Source organism: Thrips palmi, unplaced genomic scaffold (assembly GCF_012932325.1).
Source record: "Thrips palmi isolate BJ-2018 unplaced genomic scaffold, TpBJ-2018v1 HiC_scaffold_17, whole genome shotgun sequence".
NCBI lineage: Eukaryota > Metazoa > Arthropoda > Insecta > Thysanoptera > Thripidae > Thrips > Thrips palmi.
The window spans coordinates 12,271,331-12,287,401 of record NW_023144626.1 but is presented as its reverse complement, the minus strand read 5'-3'; the positions used below and the strand labels follow the sequence as shown (position 1 = coordinate 12,287,401).

The 16,071-nt window shown below is 43.5% G+C and overlaps 1 protein-coding gene across 1 annotated transcript; it reads left to right on the top strand.

Annotated features, from left to right (window-relative positions):
• Positions 1-2,348: 2,348 nt before the first annotated feature.
• On the top strand, positions 2,349-12,528 carry LOC117643702 (myrosinase 1-like). The gene is made up of 10 exons (XM_034382753.1): positions 2,349-2,543; positions 7,610-7,737; positions 8,127-8,261; positions 9,128-9,253; positions 9,359-9,542; positions 9,624-9,863; positions 10,076-10,245; positions 10,530-10,670; positions 11,218-11,327; positions 11,814-12,528. The coding sequence occupies exons 1-10, from the start codon at positions 2,378-2,380 to the stop codon at positions 12,004-12,006; spliced, it is 1,593 nt and encodes a 530-aa protein (XP_034238644.1). The 5' UTR covers positions 2,349-2,377; the 3' UTR covers positions 12,007-12,528.
• The last annotated feature ends 3,543 nt before the right edge of the window (positions 12,529-16,071 follow it).

Genomic DNA, 16,071 nt, shown 5'->3' with positions numbered 1-16,071 from the left:
TTGAAGATGTCGATGTTCTTATGTAATTTTCTCGTTTTGGCGCCCAGACGTCACCGAATCGGCGAATCTATTTTTTATTGTATACAGGCGGGTGCAGATAAGATCACGGCGTATGTGCCCGTCATTATCTTGCGACAGACAAACTAATGTGTATGAGCAGCCTGCTGACAGAAGAGAAATCAATGTCTCGTTTTTTTGTTGGAGTGCAATCATCTTATGATGATGAACGTGCACAAATAACAGGATGGGAAGTTCTTCCATCGAGTGTTGATAACGCATGGTCTACTACGGGTGGGTAACACTCCTTTCCACACAGAAAGTTTAAGATAAAGAGAATGTCACATCACGGTCTTCAAAAACACCACACGGTTGGTATCTTCACATGTCATTAATGCAGAGGGAAACAATTGTTTTCTGTGTACAAAGTTATGGATTTCGAGCGAACCTCGAGCGTATTTTGATGAGTTTCGCGCCAAATCTACTGAATTTAAGGGAACATTCCGATGAATTTTAGAAAATTTTAAGACAATTCCCCCGCATGAAGATCGGACGGAAGAAGTGTATGAACTCTTGTAGGCTTCCAGAAGGACAACACGCTTCACGTAAGGCGTAACACTTAGTAATACCTTACTTTCAGCAGTGCAATTGAACACCTTTCCAATCCCTGGTGGGGTGCAAAGCAGAGGGTGGCAACGGTCAAGGGATGAATATTTTCCGACAAGATCCGACGCTTGACCCTATACTGACCCACCGCGATTTACGATTAAAGCGACGGATTCTTAGTGAAAATTGACTTTTAGCTAGGCATAGGTCCGAACAAAATGGTCGCAAATCACTACCTCTGACTTTTTACTCCGCTCCTTTTTGTGCCTTTTTGTCGGGGACCTATGCACTGTCACTGCAATAACCACTGTCCTATATTTTGTAATAAACAACTTACAATGCTCCCTCCTTATAAACTGCCCCCCTCCAGCCTGATTTTTTTTATTTTCGCTGTGTACCCTCGACCCCGAGGGGGTAACCACTTCAAGAAATCGTGTACAGACTACTCGGTATTACGCTGTATTACAGGGGTATTACACGTGTATTACGGCCTTAAAATGCCAAAATATGGCACATTTGACCAAAAAAGGATATTACGATCACGTGTATTACGCGTAATACACGGTTTTTGTGTACAGGGTATTACGCGAATGTTTACCCCCTCGCTTGACCCTCGGCGGGCTCGCGGTCTGACAGGGGTTTGACGAGTACAGCCGTAAACCCGGACGCTCGCCAACACGTCGGACCATGGTATGGACCGAAAGGTGCCACCAAAATGGGAAGCAGGTAGCACGGCGAGCCCGGCAGAAGTCGTGGTTGGCATCGGGCCTCAACGCGATCGCTTGTATTGGCCTCTCGGTGCGCGAGCTCGACCCTCGCCGTCCCTTGCAACACAATCCTCAGGTTGGAGGGAGGGAGCACTGCATCACTTTCTTCTTTTGGCAATGATGACAACTTTAAAATCTGCAATAAAAAAAATTAGAGCTGAATTTGGCAATTAAGTATCACTTTGTTGCGATAATGAGTACAAAGAAGACTCAAAAACAAAAGTTATTGCAAAAAATGTGTTAATCGCAAAAACTTGTTGTAAATTGTCACAAAATGAATGACAGTGTGGTCACTGAGACGGTGACAATTTCCCTGTGGAGATTGTCCGCACGGTAGACGCGGTCTGTCTCGTCTTCGCTTCAAACCTGCCTACTGGGTATACACACAACTGCCAATGCGTAGCATGAATTTAGCCGCGCCAAGCACGTATTTGTAAGAGTGTGGACTTGGTGGACCGGTTTGTAGTGTCTGCATCACCGAACACGGAATCCTCCTTGCTTCTGCCATGTTCAGGGATAGGGCAAGCTCGACCAAATTTATGCTTCGAAGTTCAATGGCCGCAAACGTGGTCAAAACATTAACCGCACCACCTCGTGCAGAACTGTCCACGTTTTTCTTTCAGTGTATCTGCACTTGTTTGGGTACAGGGAGCCAGGAGAAACGAAACTGCTCCGAATCGTAATGATCGCGCAGCTGATCCACAAGTATCCGCTGCACGCATGAGATCTCACGTCAGTAGCACGTGCGTCTGTAGTACTCGGATGCGCCGTCACGGTTGTCGGCGTTCTTAGAATCAACTTTGCGGCGGACACTAGACACTTGCGTGGTCGCCAGACAAAACATCATAAGTCACGAGGGGAGTCCTCAGAAGTTAGGCTTTTCTGTCAGGTCACTGGCGATTTCTCAAGTGGAGCGCAGAGAGTAGTGAAGAGGCGCGGTGATTCGGCCAAATCAAAATCAGCGCATATAAGCTCTGCCCGGTACTGTCTGTGACATACGTGCCACCATGCAGCTGTCTGCCGCGCTGTGTCTGCTTGTGCTCGTCAAGGCTGCCCTGCCGGCTTTCATTGAGCCGCGGGCCGCCCAGGATGATGTGTACAAGTTGCCGCCTGGTTTCCTGGTGGGTGCTGGCCTCTCAGCTACGCAGGCCGAGGGAGCATGGAACACTCATGGTAAGCCATAGACAATTCAAAAACCGGTGTGTCTTCTTACGTTAGTGCAGACTTGAGTGCTCTATATATGATCCAGGAAGCGGAAGAAGGGGATAACTCAATTTTGGCCGTTTTTCAGGAGAAACAAAAAACTGTTAGCAGGGAAAACTAAAACAAAACAAATGAATGTTGCAGATGTTAATAATTTCAAAAAGCATTAGTAAAATTTTGGAAAACAAATCAAAAGTGTAAGGTCACTCCGTAGAGGATTTCTGCGACTTATCACTTTCCGTTGAAATGGAAAACAGAGTCAGCTCACCTTATATTTCCTAAACAAAGTGGAATTTGGAGACAAGTCAAGTGGAACAATAGTCTGCATAAAGTGTATGTTACTCTGGTGTATTTTTTGGACTTAGCTCTTTTTTCCAACTTGAAATTTAAAATTAAGGGGGGGTTAAGTTGAGTTGATTCTTTTTACACTAGATCCATAAAAACACAAGTTGAGTTATATCCTTTTGCCAATTTGTCAAACAGACTCATGTAGACTAAGGTTGAGTTATCTCCATTTTCCAATGAAATTTAGACCGTAAAAGGGGTTAAGTTGAGTTATACCCTTTTTCCATGTGGATTTTCTCCTAAACTGCTTGGAATTCAGTCAAATAATTTGGTGTAATGATGTAAACCATTCTAAGGCACAATAATAAAATAAAAACTCAATTTGGGGATAAGTCAAGTTATTCCCTTCTTCCGCTTCCTGGATCATATGTTCTCAGGACACACTTCAGTGCTGTAGTACACGCTTAAGTTTTCGGTGCGGCTGTAAAGGTCATTGTGAACACACAAAGTGACGTTTGAGCTTGATTAAAATACTTGTGTCAGATGTCTCAATTATGGAAGAAAGTTACACATATGTAACTCATTTCTCACATATCTCTTGCTCTGGTCAAATTGAAGCACAGTCGTGCGTTTCCCTCGCTTCAAATCATGCGCAGAGATTCCCCGTTGCGTGAAAGGGGGGGAACGGATTAACTGTTGGCAGCCAAGCGTTTATGTATGCTTTAGTTAACCAGTGAGGGAACCCACCTTTTATTTAGTGTCTCATTTAGGGATGTTTAATTTTAGGCACGAAGTAGCCTTATAGTATACCCAGGATTCAGCCGGCCCGAGATTCGATTTGTGTGGCCCTTTATGCATTTCGGAAATTTTCTATACGATTTTAATGAGATTTTGCAGACTTTTAGAACTTTGAACGCTGATTCTGATGCTGAAATCTGGTTAAAAAGTCAACGGCCAATTTTGAGAAATTTGCTGTCAAAATCGCCGTTTCCATGGCTAAACTCGACTCGTCAAAGGAAAAAAAAGAGAGTGGGGGGAGCCGAGCCGGACCAATAGCGGAGCTTCTTTTTGGGTCTGTACAGCTTACTCCAAAAGCTGAAATAGCACGTTCGAAATGAAACATTTCTTTGACTGCAGGTAGACAAGATGCAACAATAGAATTGGTGTCGTTTCGAACGTGGCCATTTGGATCGGCCGGCCGGCCAGTGACTGTCTATGAGAGTGTCCCGCACCAATCCCGTTGCGCTGCGTTGTTGTTTTTGCTGTTGTTTTGTTGAAAATTTTTGCTACTCTTCAAATCGGAGTGAATTGAGCCATTTAACTGCGTACCTGTGCACATGCATCTGTGAATTATCTTTCCTTAATGTAGTTTAAGAGTCGCTTTAAGACTTTTAGTCTTTTTTTTGAATAAGCTGGTCATATAGCTGCTCCTTTTAGGCAGGTTTGATGGTACTTCTGATTCAGTTAGCACCATGATCACTTCGCTCCACCTCGCGACGTTCAGTGCTCATGTTCTTCGAACAAGACTCACCCGCGTTTCGAGACCATCCCTCTCGAGATTATAAAATTTGTCAAGCCAACCGTCGTGGTGTTGCTACGTTGTGAGTGAGAACTATTACACAGAATTGAAGAAAACATGACTAGAGAACCGTAGCCTTTTGAAACAAGCCAAACAATTCAACGTCAGCAACAATGGAAGGGCAGTTTTAATGCGCGACTATACTCGTGTTTTCAGCTTCGCGATTTTCGCAAGGGCGCAGACGCCGACAAAATTGTTGCCAACCCGCGAAAATTAATTTACTGCCTTCTTTCTGCAACCAAAATTTTCATAATGATGGACTTCAAATATGTTCCTTTCTCGGATCACTGTGGAATACATTAGCATTGGAATTTTTCGAATTTCCCGGCATTTTGATTTCTCTTTATTGCCAAGGTTAAATTTTGACGGGTGGCACATCGACCACATTGGTACCACTGCCATTCGTAGCCACCCTTGAGCCACCCCCTACCTTTTACATAACTTTTTTTGCTTTCGGGTGATTATCACCGTAGGTTGTCACTCGCGTTCCCCGGGGAAGTGCTTCTTAACTAGACCACATGACTAGACTACATGCTTTTACAATCATACTTGTAAATTAACGATTTCACCTGTAAATTTAAGAAGCAGTTTGTAAAATGATGAACAATTTGTCAATTTACAATTTACTTTGTAAAAAAACATGCAGTTCGTGGTACAGATTTAACAGGCAACTATTCTTAAAAATAAAGCTTGATTTGTAAGAAAACAAGTTAACGCGTTATAAAACGAGAATAGTCGTAAGATAACGATTTTATCAGTAAAACTACGATCTTTCGTCAGTAACATTTAGATTTCATCGTAAAATTACGAATTTATTCCTAAATTTATGAGTAAAGTTTGTCGAAAATATGACAATTGTTCATGTCATGAATCTTGTAGTTATTTTACGAATTATTACCCGGGTCGGAGCCAGAGTCTTATTTTCGTCTTTACTTCGGCTTATTTGGTTTCCACATAGAGTCCGTTTGAAGCGCGGCAGAAGACAAGAGCAATGGTCATTCAAGGCGCGCGCAAGGGTTAAACGAGGCGAAACAAAGGTTGAGAGCAGGCGAAAAAAAGACGCTGCGCAAGCTTATCTTTTTCGTCTTGAAATTGTCTCTATCGCGTTTTGATTTAGGCTTGCGGAAGCCGAAAAGAAGGCAAAAAAAAGACGAAAAGAAGACTCGTACGAGCCCGGCAGAAGAGCCGAAAAAAAGACGAGATTGAGCGCCGCCGGCCTCCGGTCGGCAAAAGAGGTGGTGGGGGGCCAGCGACCGCACTGGCGAAAAGTAAACACAGCATGCGCTTCGACGCAGCGTCGAACTATGAACCATGAGACTCGGAAATCGGTGCCGCAAGCCGCTGGGCCAGGGCGACTTGTTGGAGGTTGGGTGTCTGAGCTTGAGTCCTGACTCACGCTGCCGCGGCGGCTGGCTGTTGACGACAAACTCGACGGCTGTGTGGTGTGACGGTTCAATACCATTCATTCACTCATCGTCCGATCTATTCAATGCGTATGATTTCGCTAAACGGTGATAGAGAGCACAAACAGTAAAGGCGATACAAAAAATTAAGAAGTGTAAAATAATATTAAACCGACACACCACACAGCCGTCGAGTTTGTCGTCAACAGCCAGCCGCCGCGGCAGCGTGAGTCAGGACTCAAGCTCAGACACCCAACCTCCAACAAGTCGCCCTGGCCCAGCGGCTTGCGGCACCGATTTCCGAGTCTCATGGTTCATAGTTCGACGCTGCGTCGAAGCGCAGGCTGTGTTTACTTTTCGCCAGTGCGGTCGCTGGCCCCCCACCACCTCTTTTGCCGACCGGAGGCCGGCGGCGCTCAATCTCGTCTTTTTTTCGGCTCTTCTGCCGGGCTCGTACGAGTCTTCTTTTCGTCTTTTTTTCGCCTTCTTTTCGGCTTCCGCAAGCCTAAATCAAAACGCGATAGAGACAATTTCAAGACGAAAAAGATAAGCTTGCGCAGCGTCTTTTTTTCGCCTGCTCTCAACCTTTGTTTCGCCTCGTTTAACCCTTGCGCGCGCCTTGAATGACCATTGCTCTTGTCTTCTGCCGCGCTTCAAACGGACTCTATGTGGAAACCAAATAAGCCGAAGAAAAGACGAAAATAAGACTCTGGCTCCGACCCGGGAATTACAACACTAATTGTTGGGATTACTGTTGTAAAATAACGACTTCTCTTAACAGTGTTGGACTGATAAAGAAGTTTGAAGAGGAGGATTGAACTTTAGTTAATTTGCCATACAGGCTTGAATAACAATGAAAAGGAGCAAGGGATAACAAGATTCAGCTCCTTTGCAGAAATACTTCACGGCAAGCAATTAAGGGGGCAGTAGCGTCTTTTGCACGTGTTTTGACGATTTTTGAACCTCCTGTTTAGACGTTAATATAAAGATAAGTATGAATGCCAGAGACAAACGGCAGGCACCATTTGAAAGATAAAAGTTTTTACAACATTTTCAAAAAAAAATATTTTGTTTTAGCATTGAATTAGGATGTTTTGTGTTATATGCAAAAATGGTCTGCAAAATTACATGGTTTCACTGCGCGCACGATTGCAGCCAAAGTTTTTAACTTTTTACCAATCGGTAAAATGCATCTGAAAAAGCATGAAATTGCCCATAAAATGACCCTTGGGTTTTAATATTGGGCCAGAAAAAATGTGGTTCGTTTCCATCTTAAGTTGAAGATGAGCGTTTCAATAGTTTTTCTTGCCCAATATTGAAACCCAAGGGTCATTTTATGGGCAATTTCATGCTTTTTCAGATGCATTTTACCGATTGGTAAAAAGTTAAAAACTTTGGCTGCAATCGTGCGCGCAGTGACACCATGTAATTTTGCAGACCATTTTTGCATAGAACACAAAACATCCTAATTCAATGCTAAAACAAAATATTTTTTTTTGAAAATGTTGTAAAAACTTTTATCTTTCAAATGGTGCCTGCCGTTTGTCTCTGGCATTCATACTTATCTTTATATTAACGTCTAAACAGGAGGTTCGAAAATCGTCAAAACACGTGCAAATGACGCTACTGCCCCCTTAACGGCCAACAGCGTGATTTTAGAAAAAAAAGTCTAACATGAAACGCCTGACTGCTAGTGTTGCATTCATTTATGTTGAGAGCACGCGATATTGCTGCTTATTATGTTGACTAACGATTGTCTTTTTTATCAGGTAAATCAGAAAGTGTGATGGACCGCTTAGTGCACCAGTACAAAACTATGTATCCAACAACGAATGAAGTGGCAGCAGACCACTACGGCCACTACAAGGAAGACCTCGCCCTTGCCAAACAGCTGAAGGTAATTCTCAAACCAACATCTGACAAAAGCGAACTATTACCTATTTACTATTGCAAAAGCGAGAGAAAGCCCTAGATGAACAGACAAAACAGTTGTTAAGTACGAAATTTTGCCATGCGGTAGAGAAACATTAGTCTCAGATATTTGTTTCAAATGAGTCACTCGCTAACGCTTCGTTTTGTCGGAGCGAAACCTTAATTTTTTAAGTACAATACAAATTACTTGCTTGGTATTTACCTAGCTACGGATATCAGTCTCTCAGCAAATCAAGCAAATTATCAGCATGATAAATATTTCACAATAAGTCTCATGACCATCGAAGATTCATAAAATGTTGGGTAAAACCAAAGTTTATATTAAAATTACATTCACTGATTTGATATCCACAGTTCACATCCCACCGATTCTCCATATCCTGGGCACGCATCCTGCCAAAGGGAGACAGAAGTGTCATCAACACAGAGGCCGTCGAGTTCTACCGCAACTACATCGATGAAGTCAAGAAGAATGGCATGGAACCTCTGGTAAGTGAAACGAGAATCACAAGGGAGAATGGTTTCTTGAGGGTTCTTTCACCCACTGCGTTGCGTGACGTCTTCTGTCTCTCTTGCACCCATTGGCAACAAGGACAGAGCTACATTACGTAATAAGTTGACGAACCCTAAATACACTTCAAACCTAACTGTCTAATAAATCTAATAAACCACTGCAAATTGGAATTGAAAGACTTCTACCAGTCTCACCTGGTCAGACCAGAAAGTTTCGCCATTTTGTGGCGAGCCTTTTGTGTCTGACCATTTTGTGGCGAGACTTTTTTGTCTAATCAAATTTAGACGAGACTTTCAGGTCTGACCAAAACTTGGTGGGACTTCATGTCTCGTCTTAAAGTTGGCGAGAAGTCTGACCTTTGGATTTGAAACGACAGTAGACAGACAGTATTGCAGTGTATTAAATTGGTGGGACTTGTAACCGAATTGTCAGTTAGCGAGAGCCCAGAAACTCGAGACGGTTGTTTTCCGCACACAGTAAAACGTACCACTGAAGTGCAGAGAGTATTCCCTTCAACCCAATAGTACCTTCAAATCGAAGCTCACATTTTGAAACCTGAGAATTTCTCTCTTTTTAATCAAAACAATTCTATGTTCCTTAAGGGCCCATAAAATGAGCAAAATTTTAAAAATACGGGCAGAAAAAATGGGGGGTCAAAATAACCCCTTCCGCGGTTCTAGGTATACGAAAAAGCCAGCGGTTCTGGTGATAATAACAGAAATTTTCTTTGAGTCGACAAAAAGTTTTTCTGCGTGAGAACGGATGCAGCCTGGATTTGAATATGTTCAACATGACGGGTCCTTGCTGTGCTTCAGGATGATTCTTGCTGTTTTTGCCACAGGTGACTATGTACCACTTTGATCACCCATACTCGGTCGAGGAACAAACTGGAGGATGGACATCTGACAAACTCGTCGACATGTATGTCGATTACGCTGACTTCTTGTTCGAGACTTATGGTGCCCAGGTAAACCTATTATCGGCCTTTAACTCCACAAAGCTTGCATGCGTCGGAAGTCAGGTGTCAACCAAATGTTTCCTCTATACTTTCTAACCTTTGAATGCTCCTCAGGTGAAATATTGGAACCCAGTGAACGAAGGCAACATGTACTGCATCTATTTGCCACCGGAACTCGGTGTCGCAAATATCACAGCCTACAGCCCAAACACGTTCTTCAAGTGTTTGCACAACACGATCATTGCTCATGCAAGAGTGTACCGTCTGTACAAAGAAAAATACTATTCTCAGTATAAAGGTAAGTTGAACCGCAGTTTGGTTTGCCCGCCGGCAGGAATAGATGCTTGACCACTACTGATGATAATCATGTGCCATCCAGGACAAGTGGGCTCGTCCGTGCTGATCTGGCCGGCCTCTCCGCAATCTGACAAGTACGAAGACACTTTGGCTGCAAATCTGTTTAACGAAGTTTTCGCGGGAACGGCGATCGACCCACTGATTCACGGGGAGTACCCTGCTTCCACGCGCTACCTTGTAGACAAGAGATCGAAGGAGCAGGGCCTCCCGGAGTCGAGACTTCCCCACTTTACCGCCGCCGAGAAAGATCTTCTGATTAAAGGTACAACGCTGCTTCACTTGAAACATTTGCCATGCCACTACCCTCTCACCTGACCACTCCTGGTGTTTAAATAACTATTGATACTGTAGGTTTATCTTGCAGTGTATGATAACAGAAAGATTGACGTGGTGCGCGTAGTTCTCGAATCAATCCTACTGACGCTTAGTCTGCACTTTCTCTGCCCCTGTACAATTCCTTGAATCGATTTCTAGGAGGCCCAGCCACGGACTTTGTTGCACTGAACGTCTACAGTGGATACAAAGTTGAATATTCGCAAGATCCAAACGACCACGGCACTCTCGGCACTATCCAAGAAATGCTGGAGCCCGTTTTGGATGACATTGAGCACGTCAAGTTGATTTCGGGAGGTCGGTTTGATGAGGTAAGAAACACACATCTCCACACGATCACAACACAACTATTTTGTGATCAGTGACAGATGCAGAGACGGCCTGAGGGGAAAGGGGGGGGGGTTAAAGTAGCACTTTTGGCCTACTAACAGGGGCAGTGTTGAGTTAAGCATACCTTTTAGGCGGCTATCTAAGAGTCAAGGAAGGGGCAATTTCGTCCTTTTGCCCCCCCCCTGGACCCGCGCTTGATTGTGATACATCTTCGTGAAAGTACATTCCATTGCCTCGGTAATTATCGTATTTGCTCTCTTCGTAGGGCGCAGGAGATGTCATGAGGACTGCGGTGTTGTGGTCCTGGACCCGTCACCATCTTCCTATCGTCATAACTGAGAACGGTTACGGTGACACTAAAAAACATGGCATCCAGGATTATAGCAGTCGAGGAGTGTATCACAGTGTAAGTATAAAGCACACGAAAGGGCACCATGCAAAGCAAGCAGACTAATAAATCAAAATGTCTTAAAATTCGAACGACAATCTTATCAAGAATAAACAAAAGTTCCTGTAACGTGATAGAAAAATTGAATTTCGGGATTTTTTTTCCATCGGCAACCTTGGTTTAAAGGTACTACACAAGCCGCCTCAATGTGTTAAAAAGAAGAACGCAGGTTGCGTTTTCTAAATCGAGCTTCGTACATACATGGGTTCGTTTCCCGGTTGTGCCTCCAAGGGGGCCAGCCCGCGGCCGAAAGGACCTGGCGCAGTCCAATCCGACAATAGTCGCCAGTCCGGACTACTGTGCCAAAGGAGGAAGTGGAACGAATGTGACATCAGAGCGGCATATTCATTCGAATTTTGACACATTCGTTTCAATGTTAAAATCCACTTTTAAATAAATAAGACATCGAATTTAATCGAACAAGTCAAAATTCTCATTTTATCGCACATGATGCCACTGTCCTTGAACAACTGAATACTTACGTGTATAACAATCATTGTTTCAGTCCAACATCGGAGCTCTTGTCCGCACTGCAAATGAATTCAACATTCCCATCATATCCTACCACGCGTGGGCCCTACTGGATGTGTACGAATTTTCCGCGGGCTACACAGCGTAAGTAATGTACTCTTTCATGACGACAAGTAGCGTACACTGAGGTGTGGGAAAATCTCAGGTTTGGGCAAAGACGGCGGGCGTTCCCTTTTTTTGGCGGGAAAAGGCCGAAGTATGAAGGCGTGGAAGCATCATATTTCAGCCTGCACTGAGCGAAAAAACCACGGTGAATCCTGGTTAGTTTTTTTGCCATATGTACTGTAGTTCAAAATACAGGATTTGGCGTACTTGGCTACCGGATTTACTGTACCTTGTCCAGGATTTTTCGTACTCCACCTCTGTTGCAGAGTCGATCCCGTTGTAAAGTAGATCCTGTACTCTGAACTACTGTGACAGCTGTACCAGTTGTTCAGGATTTACTGTAGTTTTTTCGCACAGTGTGACTGGGGCACCAAAGTTTCGTACTAACCTGCAAACGGCTTTGCTCCACTAATATGAAACAACTTTTTCGCTTTGTCCATGACATTTTTCGTCGTTCTGTTGCAGCCGACCGTTTGGACTCATCCACGTTGACTACAACAGTCCCACACTGAAGCGGACTCTGAAGGAGTCCTCCAAGTTTTTCATCGAGTTGGGAGAAACTGGCAGAGTGCCGCAAATAGTTTCCTCGTCGGCGTCATCGCTGTCATCGGCAGTGCTTCTCTTGTTACTCTCATTCGTTGCGCGAATGTGGCAGTAATATCCGCCGAGCTTGGCAAATAATCTCAGTGATATCGCTACTATTATTTAATTACATGAGTTCCTGTGGAGTCTGTGCTGGGAAAAACAGAACAGCTAGAGGGTACGGGAAAATCGGACGCCTCGTTTTTAGACTGAATTTCCATGCTTTGAGATTCACTTATACTGTGACGCGATCGTGTACGTACACCAGTATTCAGAAGGGAATATTTCCGAGTGTATACCTGGGACAGTTCAGTCTAAATTAGGGGTGTGCGATTTTCCCCGCCGCACCTGCTGTGGTCGACTCTTCCCTTCCCTGCACTGAACCCAAATCGACGAAGCCGTGTTCAAGGGGTCAGCGCGTTTACTACTTTCTGTGATTTTAGGGTACTTCCTCTGTTTCTCAGTATCTATTATGCAAGATGTCTTGTGGATTTTTTCTTAGTCTGCTTATGAATGCTTGGGCTTTGTTGATGTTGTGTAAAGTTAGAAATATGCGTGCTTGTAATAAGTATAAGTAATAAAAGAGCAGTGTGTACCATTCTGTATTTTAATTGTTCGAAACCACCCAGTTTTAGCCCATATCTGCAGTTGCCAAAATTCGGGGCACTTTTAAAAGCCATAGAACCGCAAGAAAAAAATGTGGAAAAGTCGGCTTTTTTCTCGGCCAATTTATTCAGTGATTCCCCACGACTTGTATCTGAACGCAGTCGAGCTCCCGGTGCAATATTGCAGAAAGACCAAAAAGCCCCTATCAAAAGAATAGGGGAAAGACACGGAACGATACAGAAAAAAGCGGGATACGGAACGTTACATTTTCATTCAAACAGGCCTAGTAACTCTCACGCTATGAATTAAAACACGCCATTTAGTGTGAGCACCTGTTTTAAGATACCTCAACACGTCCTGAAAGAATCAAATCTCTGTTTGGTCTAGAACTTGCCCGGGGAACAGAAAAGCTTTTTAAAATCATGGTCGGACACTACCGAAACATAACCTACAAAACAAGATTCTGAACTTTCTATTAACTTCTCAGAGTTCCCGTTTGCACCATTCGACGGCAAAAATGCTAAAGATTAATCTGACGACGAGGCCGCGAACTATCAGTGGAGTGCAAGGCGAGAAACCGTGATAATTCACATGTAACGTTACGCAAAGTCATCCACGGAGGACATTTTGCGTCAGGGGCGTCGGAAGTGGGGTTCAGAGGGTGCGTTGCGCACCCCCCAAAATAATCTGGGGGGTGCGCAGCACCCCCCATTTTGATGCACAAAGAGTGAGAGGTCAAAGGGGTAACAATAACACTAGTTAACACTCCTGAGATAATATTCGATCTAAACCTTGCTTAGCCTACTGGTTTTGATGATTCTCTAAACCAAAACCATTTAGCTCGCTTCGCTCGCCAAGAACTCGTGACGCTGCACTCACAAAAGGGACCAAAACTAAAACCTGAGCCTAGCTCGCTTCACTCCATTTTTTCCCGTTCTTTTTAAAAAGATTCTGTACAAAAAAAAATCCGTTTTAATGCCTTTAATGTTTTCGCATCAACGCATAAGTTTAAAGCTTTACCTTGCACTTCCCCTGAAGTCTTACACATGGTTTATTTAAAAGGATCGTCAAAGTTGTTTATTGACTTGTTGACCACAAATTGCATAGCCTCTATCCATTTTACACATGTCTTTTGTTACTTTTGAAACAAACTTTTTTTTGGATTAGTCCTTATTTTTTGGCTCGCTTCGCTCGTCAATTATACCGGCTTTGGGAAGTACCGCTTAAAAGGTAGGCAACCCACAGCACAACCCTTTAAATTTGCGCACCCCCCACCTAAAAGTACTTCCGACGCCCCTGTTTTGCGTTTACAGATTGCACCCAAATCGAGCCCGTAAAAACGAGTTCAGTAACATGTATCTGATAGATAAAAAAATCAAGTTTCCGAATATCTTCTCAGAATCGTTCTACGTTTAATATTACCTGAAATATAAGCATCGAAACTTTGAATTTATGGACGGGGACATGCCGGGACGTTACAAAATGACCCTTTGGAGCACTTCATCGACATCTTCTGAATTGAAAAAGTGAAGACTGGTGATGGATAAGAGAGGGCGACGTCGAGCCCAACACAACGCACCAAACCGCATCTCAATACGTTGAAAATTAACGATTATAGAGCCAAAAGAAACGAAAGATACCGTTATTTTGGCAACTGCTCTTATAAGAAGCGTTCTGTACATAATCAGCAGGAGTGCCAATAAGACTTTGTTATTTACAGAAGACAGGATAGCCAATTGTGAATTACTAAAAACAAGACGCCCACTTAATTCACAATTTATGTAATACTTGAAATGGAATTTTACACAAGTTTAAGACGTGAAATATAGAAGATGGTTAACAGAACTAAAATGGAAAATTTGAACCAAGGCAAATGACTTGAGATAAAAGTTAACAAAACCATAACTTTGAAGAAAAAATTTGATATAAATTAACAGAACTGAAACGGTTACATAAGCTGCAAAGAATTTAACAGAACTACTTAAGTCGTGCTTGGAGGCCCTTGGATGAGCGCTTCCGCTGCCTAACGGAGTCTCCGCCGAGAAGCTTGGAGTCATCCACATCCTAGAGCCCGCCTCGCAGAGCTCACTCGTGGCGCAGTTCGTAGCGTCGCGGTGCGGTTATCCGGAATTCCGGGTTCGAGACCGAGTTTCAACCACGCTTCTAAGCAACTTCGGTAGTGAAATCGACTACTACCATACAATGAGTAACTCATTACGTCCATAAGGCGTTCAATTTTTCCCTGCTCTATATTAAATTCTTCTTAAATGCAAAAACAATTTTTAAGAAACAGTTTATTACTTTTCAAATTTGGTTCTTACTTTTAAGATGAAAAAGTTTAATACGTTTACTACCAAAAAGTCTTTGTAAACTGCTTCATAAAAAAAGTTTCTTAAAATTAAGATGGATTTTTTTAGCAGTGTATGTCATGACAGCCAGGCCAGGTTCAATTCAGATGCAATTGAGGTTTGTGATTCAGTCAATGAAATAACAGGTTACACATAGCAATTCATCCTCTAATATATTTTTTTCTTTTTCAAAAAAAAATTATAAAAATAGCAATTTTTTGGGCAAATTCGAAATGCTCTCAGACAAAACCCTCACCCTGACCCAAAGGTAGTTGCACAAATGCATAGACTGCTTAGTGTCTTCTCACTGGTTAAGCTTCCAAAGGGCTCCAATGTGACAGGTGGAGAAAATGTGAAAAACTTGCTCGAGTGAAAGCAAGTTACTTGATTCTGAAAAAGAAAGGCAGGAGGAAATAGACCAGCTAATTGATGAAGTATTGACAGAGGGTAAGTTCTGACGAACACAAACCAAGTAAAAGATGCAAATTGTTAGATATTTTAAGACAAAAATCTTGCCTGCAGGAGCCGTATTTGAAAGTCTGCCCTTCCACTGTGAGCCGGACCACAGCTACACAGTGTCTCCTGAAACATTGTAAGCTTCATGACAGGATTCACTGCATTCGGGAAGAAAAAAATCGTCAAGAATTGTGATGACTGTCCGCTTACCTTGACTGTGTTCCGAGAAGAATCTGGATCAAATTATACATTTCAGAAAATCAAGGAAAAAATCTCATTCAACGAACGTTAATGAAAGCAGATGATACTCGTTTGGTTTTCTTATACGGGGTAGTATGCGGTATCATTCCAAAGATAGTATTTAAAATTGTGTATGAAACAAAATACACAGACCCGAGCGAGCTGGCCGGTGTTGGTACTAGCCGTGCCGAGCTGGGCAATCGGGAGGCATTGTTGCGCGATACTCCGCGCCGTGGCAGGCGGGGAGGGATTGTCAATGCGAGGAGGGGGTGCCATTGTTTACGCCCGGTGCCGCTGGCGCTGTACCGTGGAGGGATTGTCGAATTCCGCGCAGGCTGCGCCTCATGCCAGCCAGCCAGCCAGCCACACGCACCAGCCCGCCCCGGCCGCCAGCCCCTATTATATTGTTAGGATACGCGCTTGGTTTCTGGACTCGAGAGTAAAAGCACGCTGACACCTTCATTTGTGTATAGTAGTTTTCAGTATGTTTC

Coding starts and splice junctions, on each gene's coding strand:
- LOC117643702 (XM_034382753.1), top strand. CDS start 2,378: ATGCAGCTGTCTGCCGCGCTGTGTCTGCTTGTGCTCGTCAAGGCTGCC. Junction 8,262..9,127: donor AGAATGGCATGGAACCTCTG/GTAAGTGAAACG, acceptor TTTTTGCCACAG/GTGACTATGTACCACTTTGA. Junction 11,328..11,813: donor TTTTCCGCGGGCTACACAGC/GTAAGTAATGTA, acceptor GTTCTGTTGCAG/CCGACCGTTTGGACTCATCC.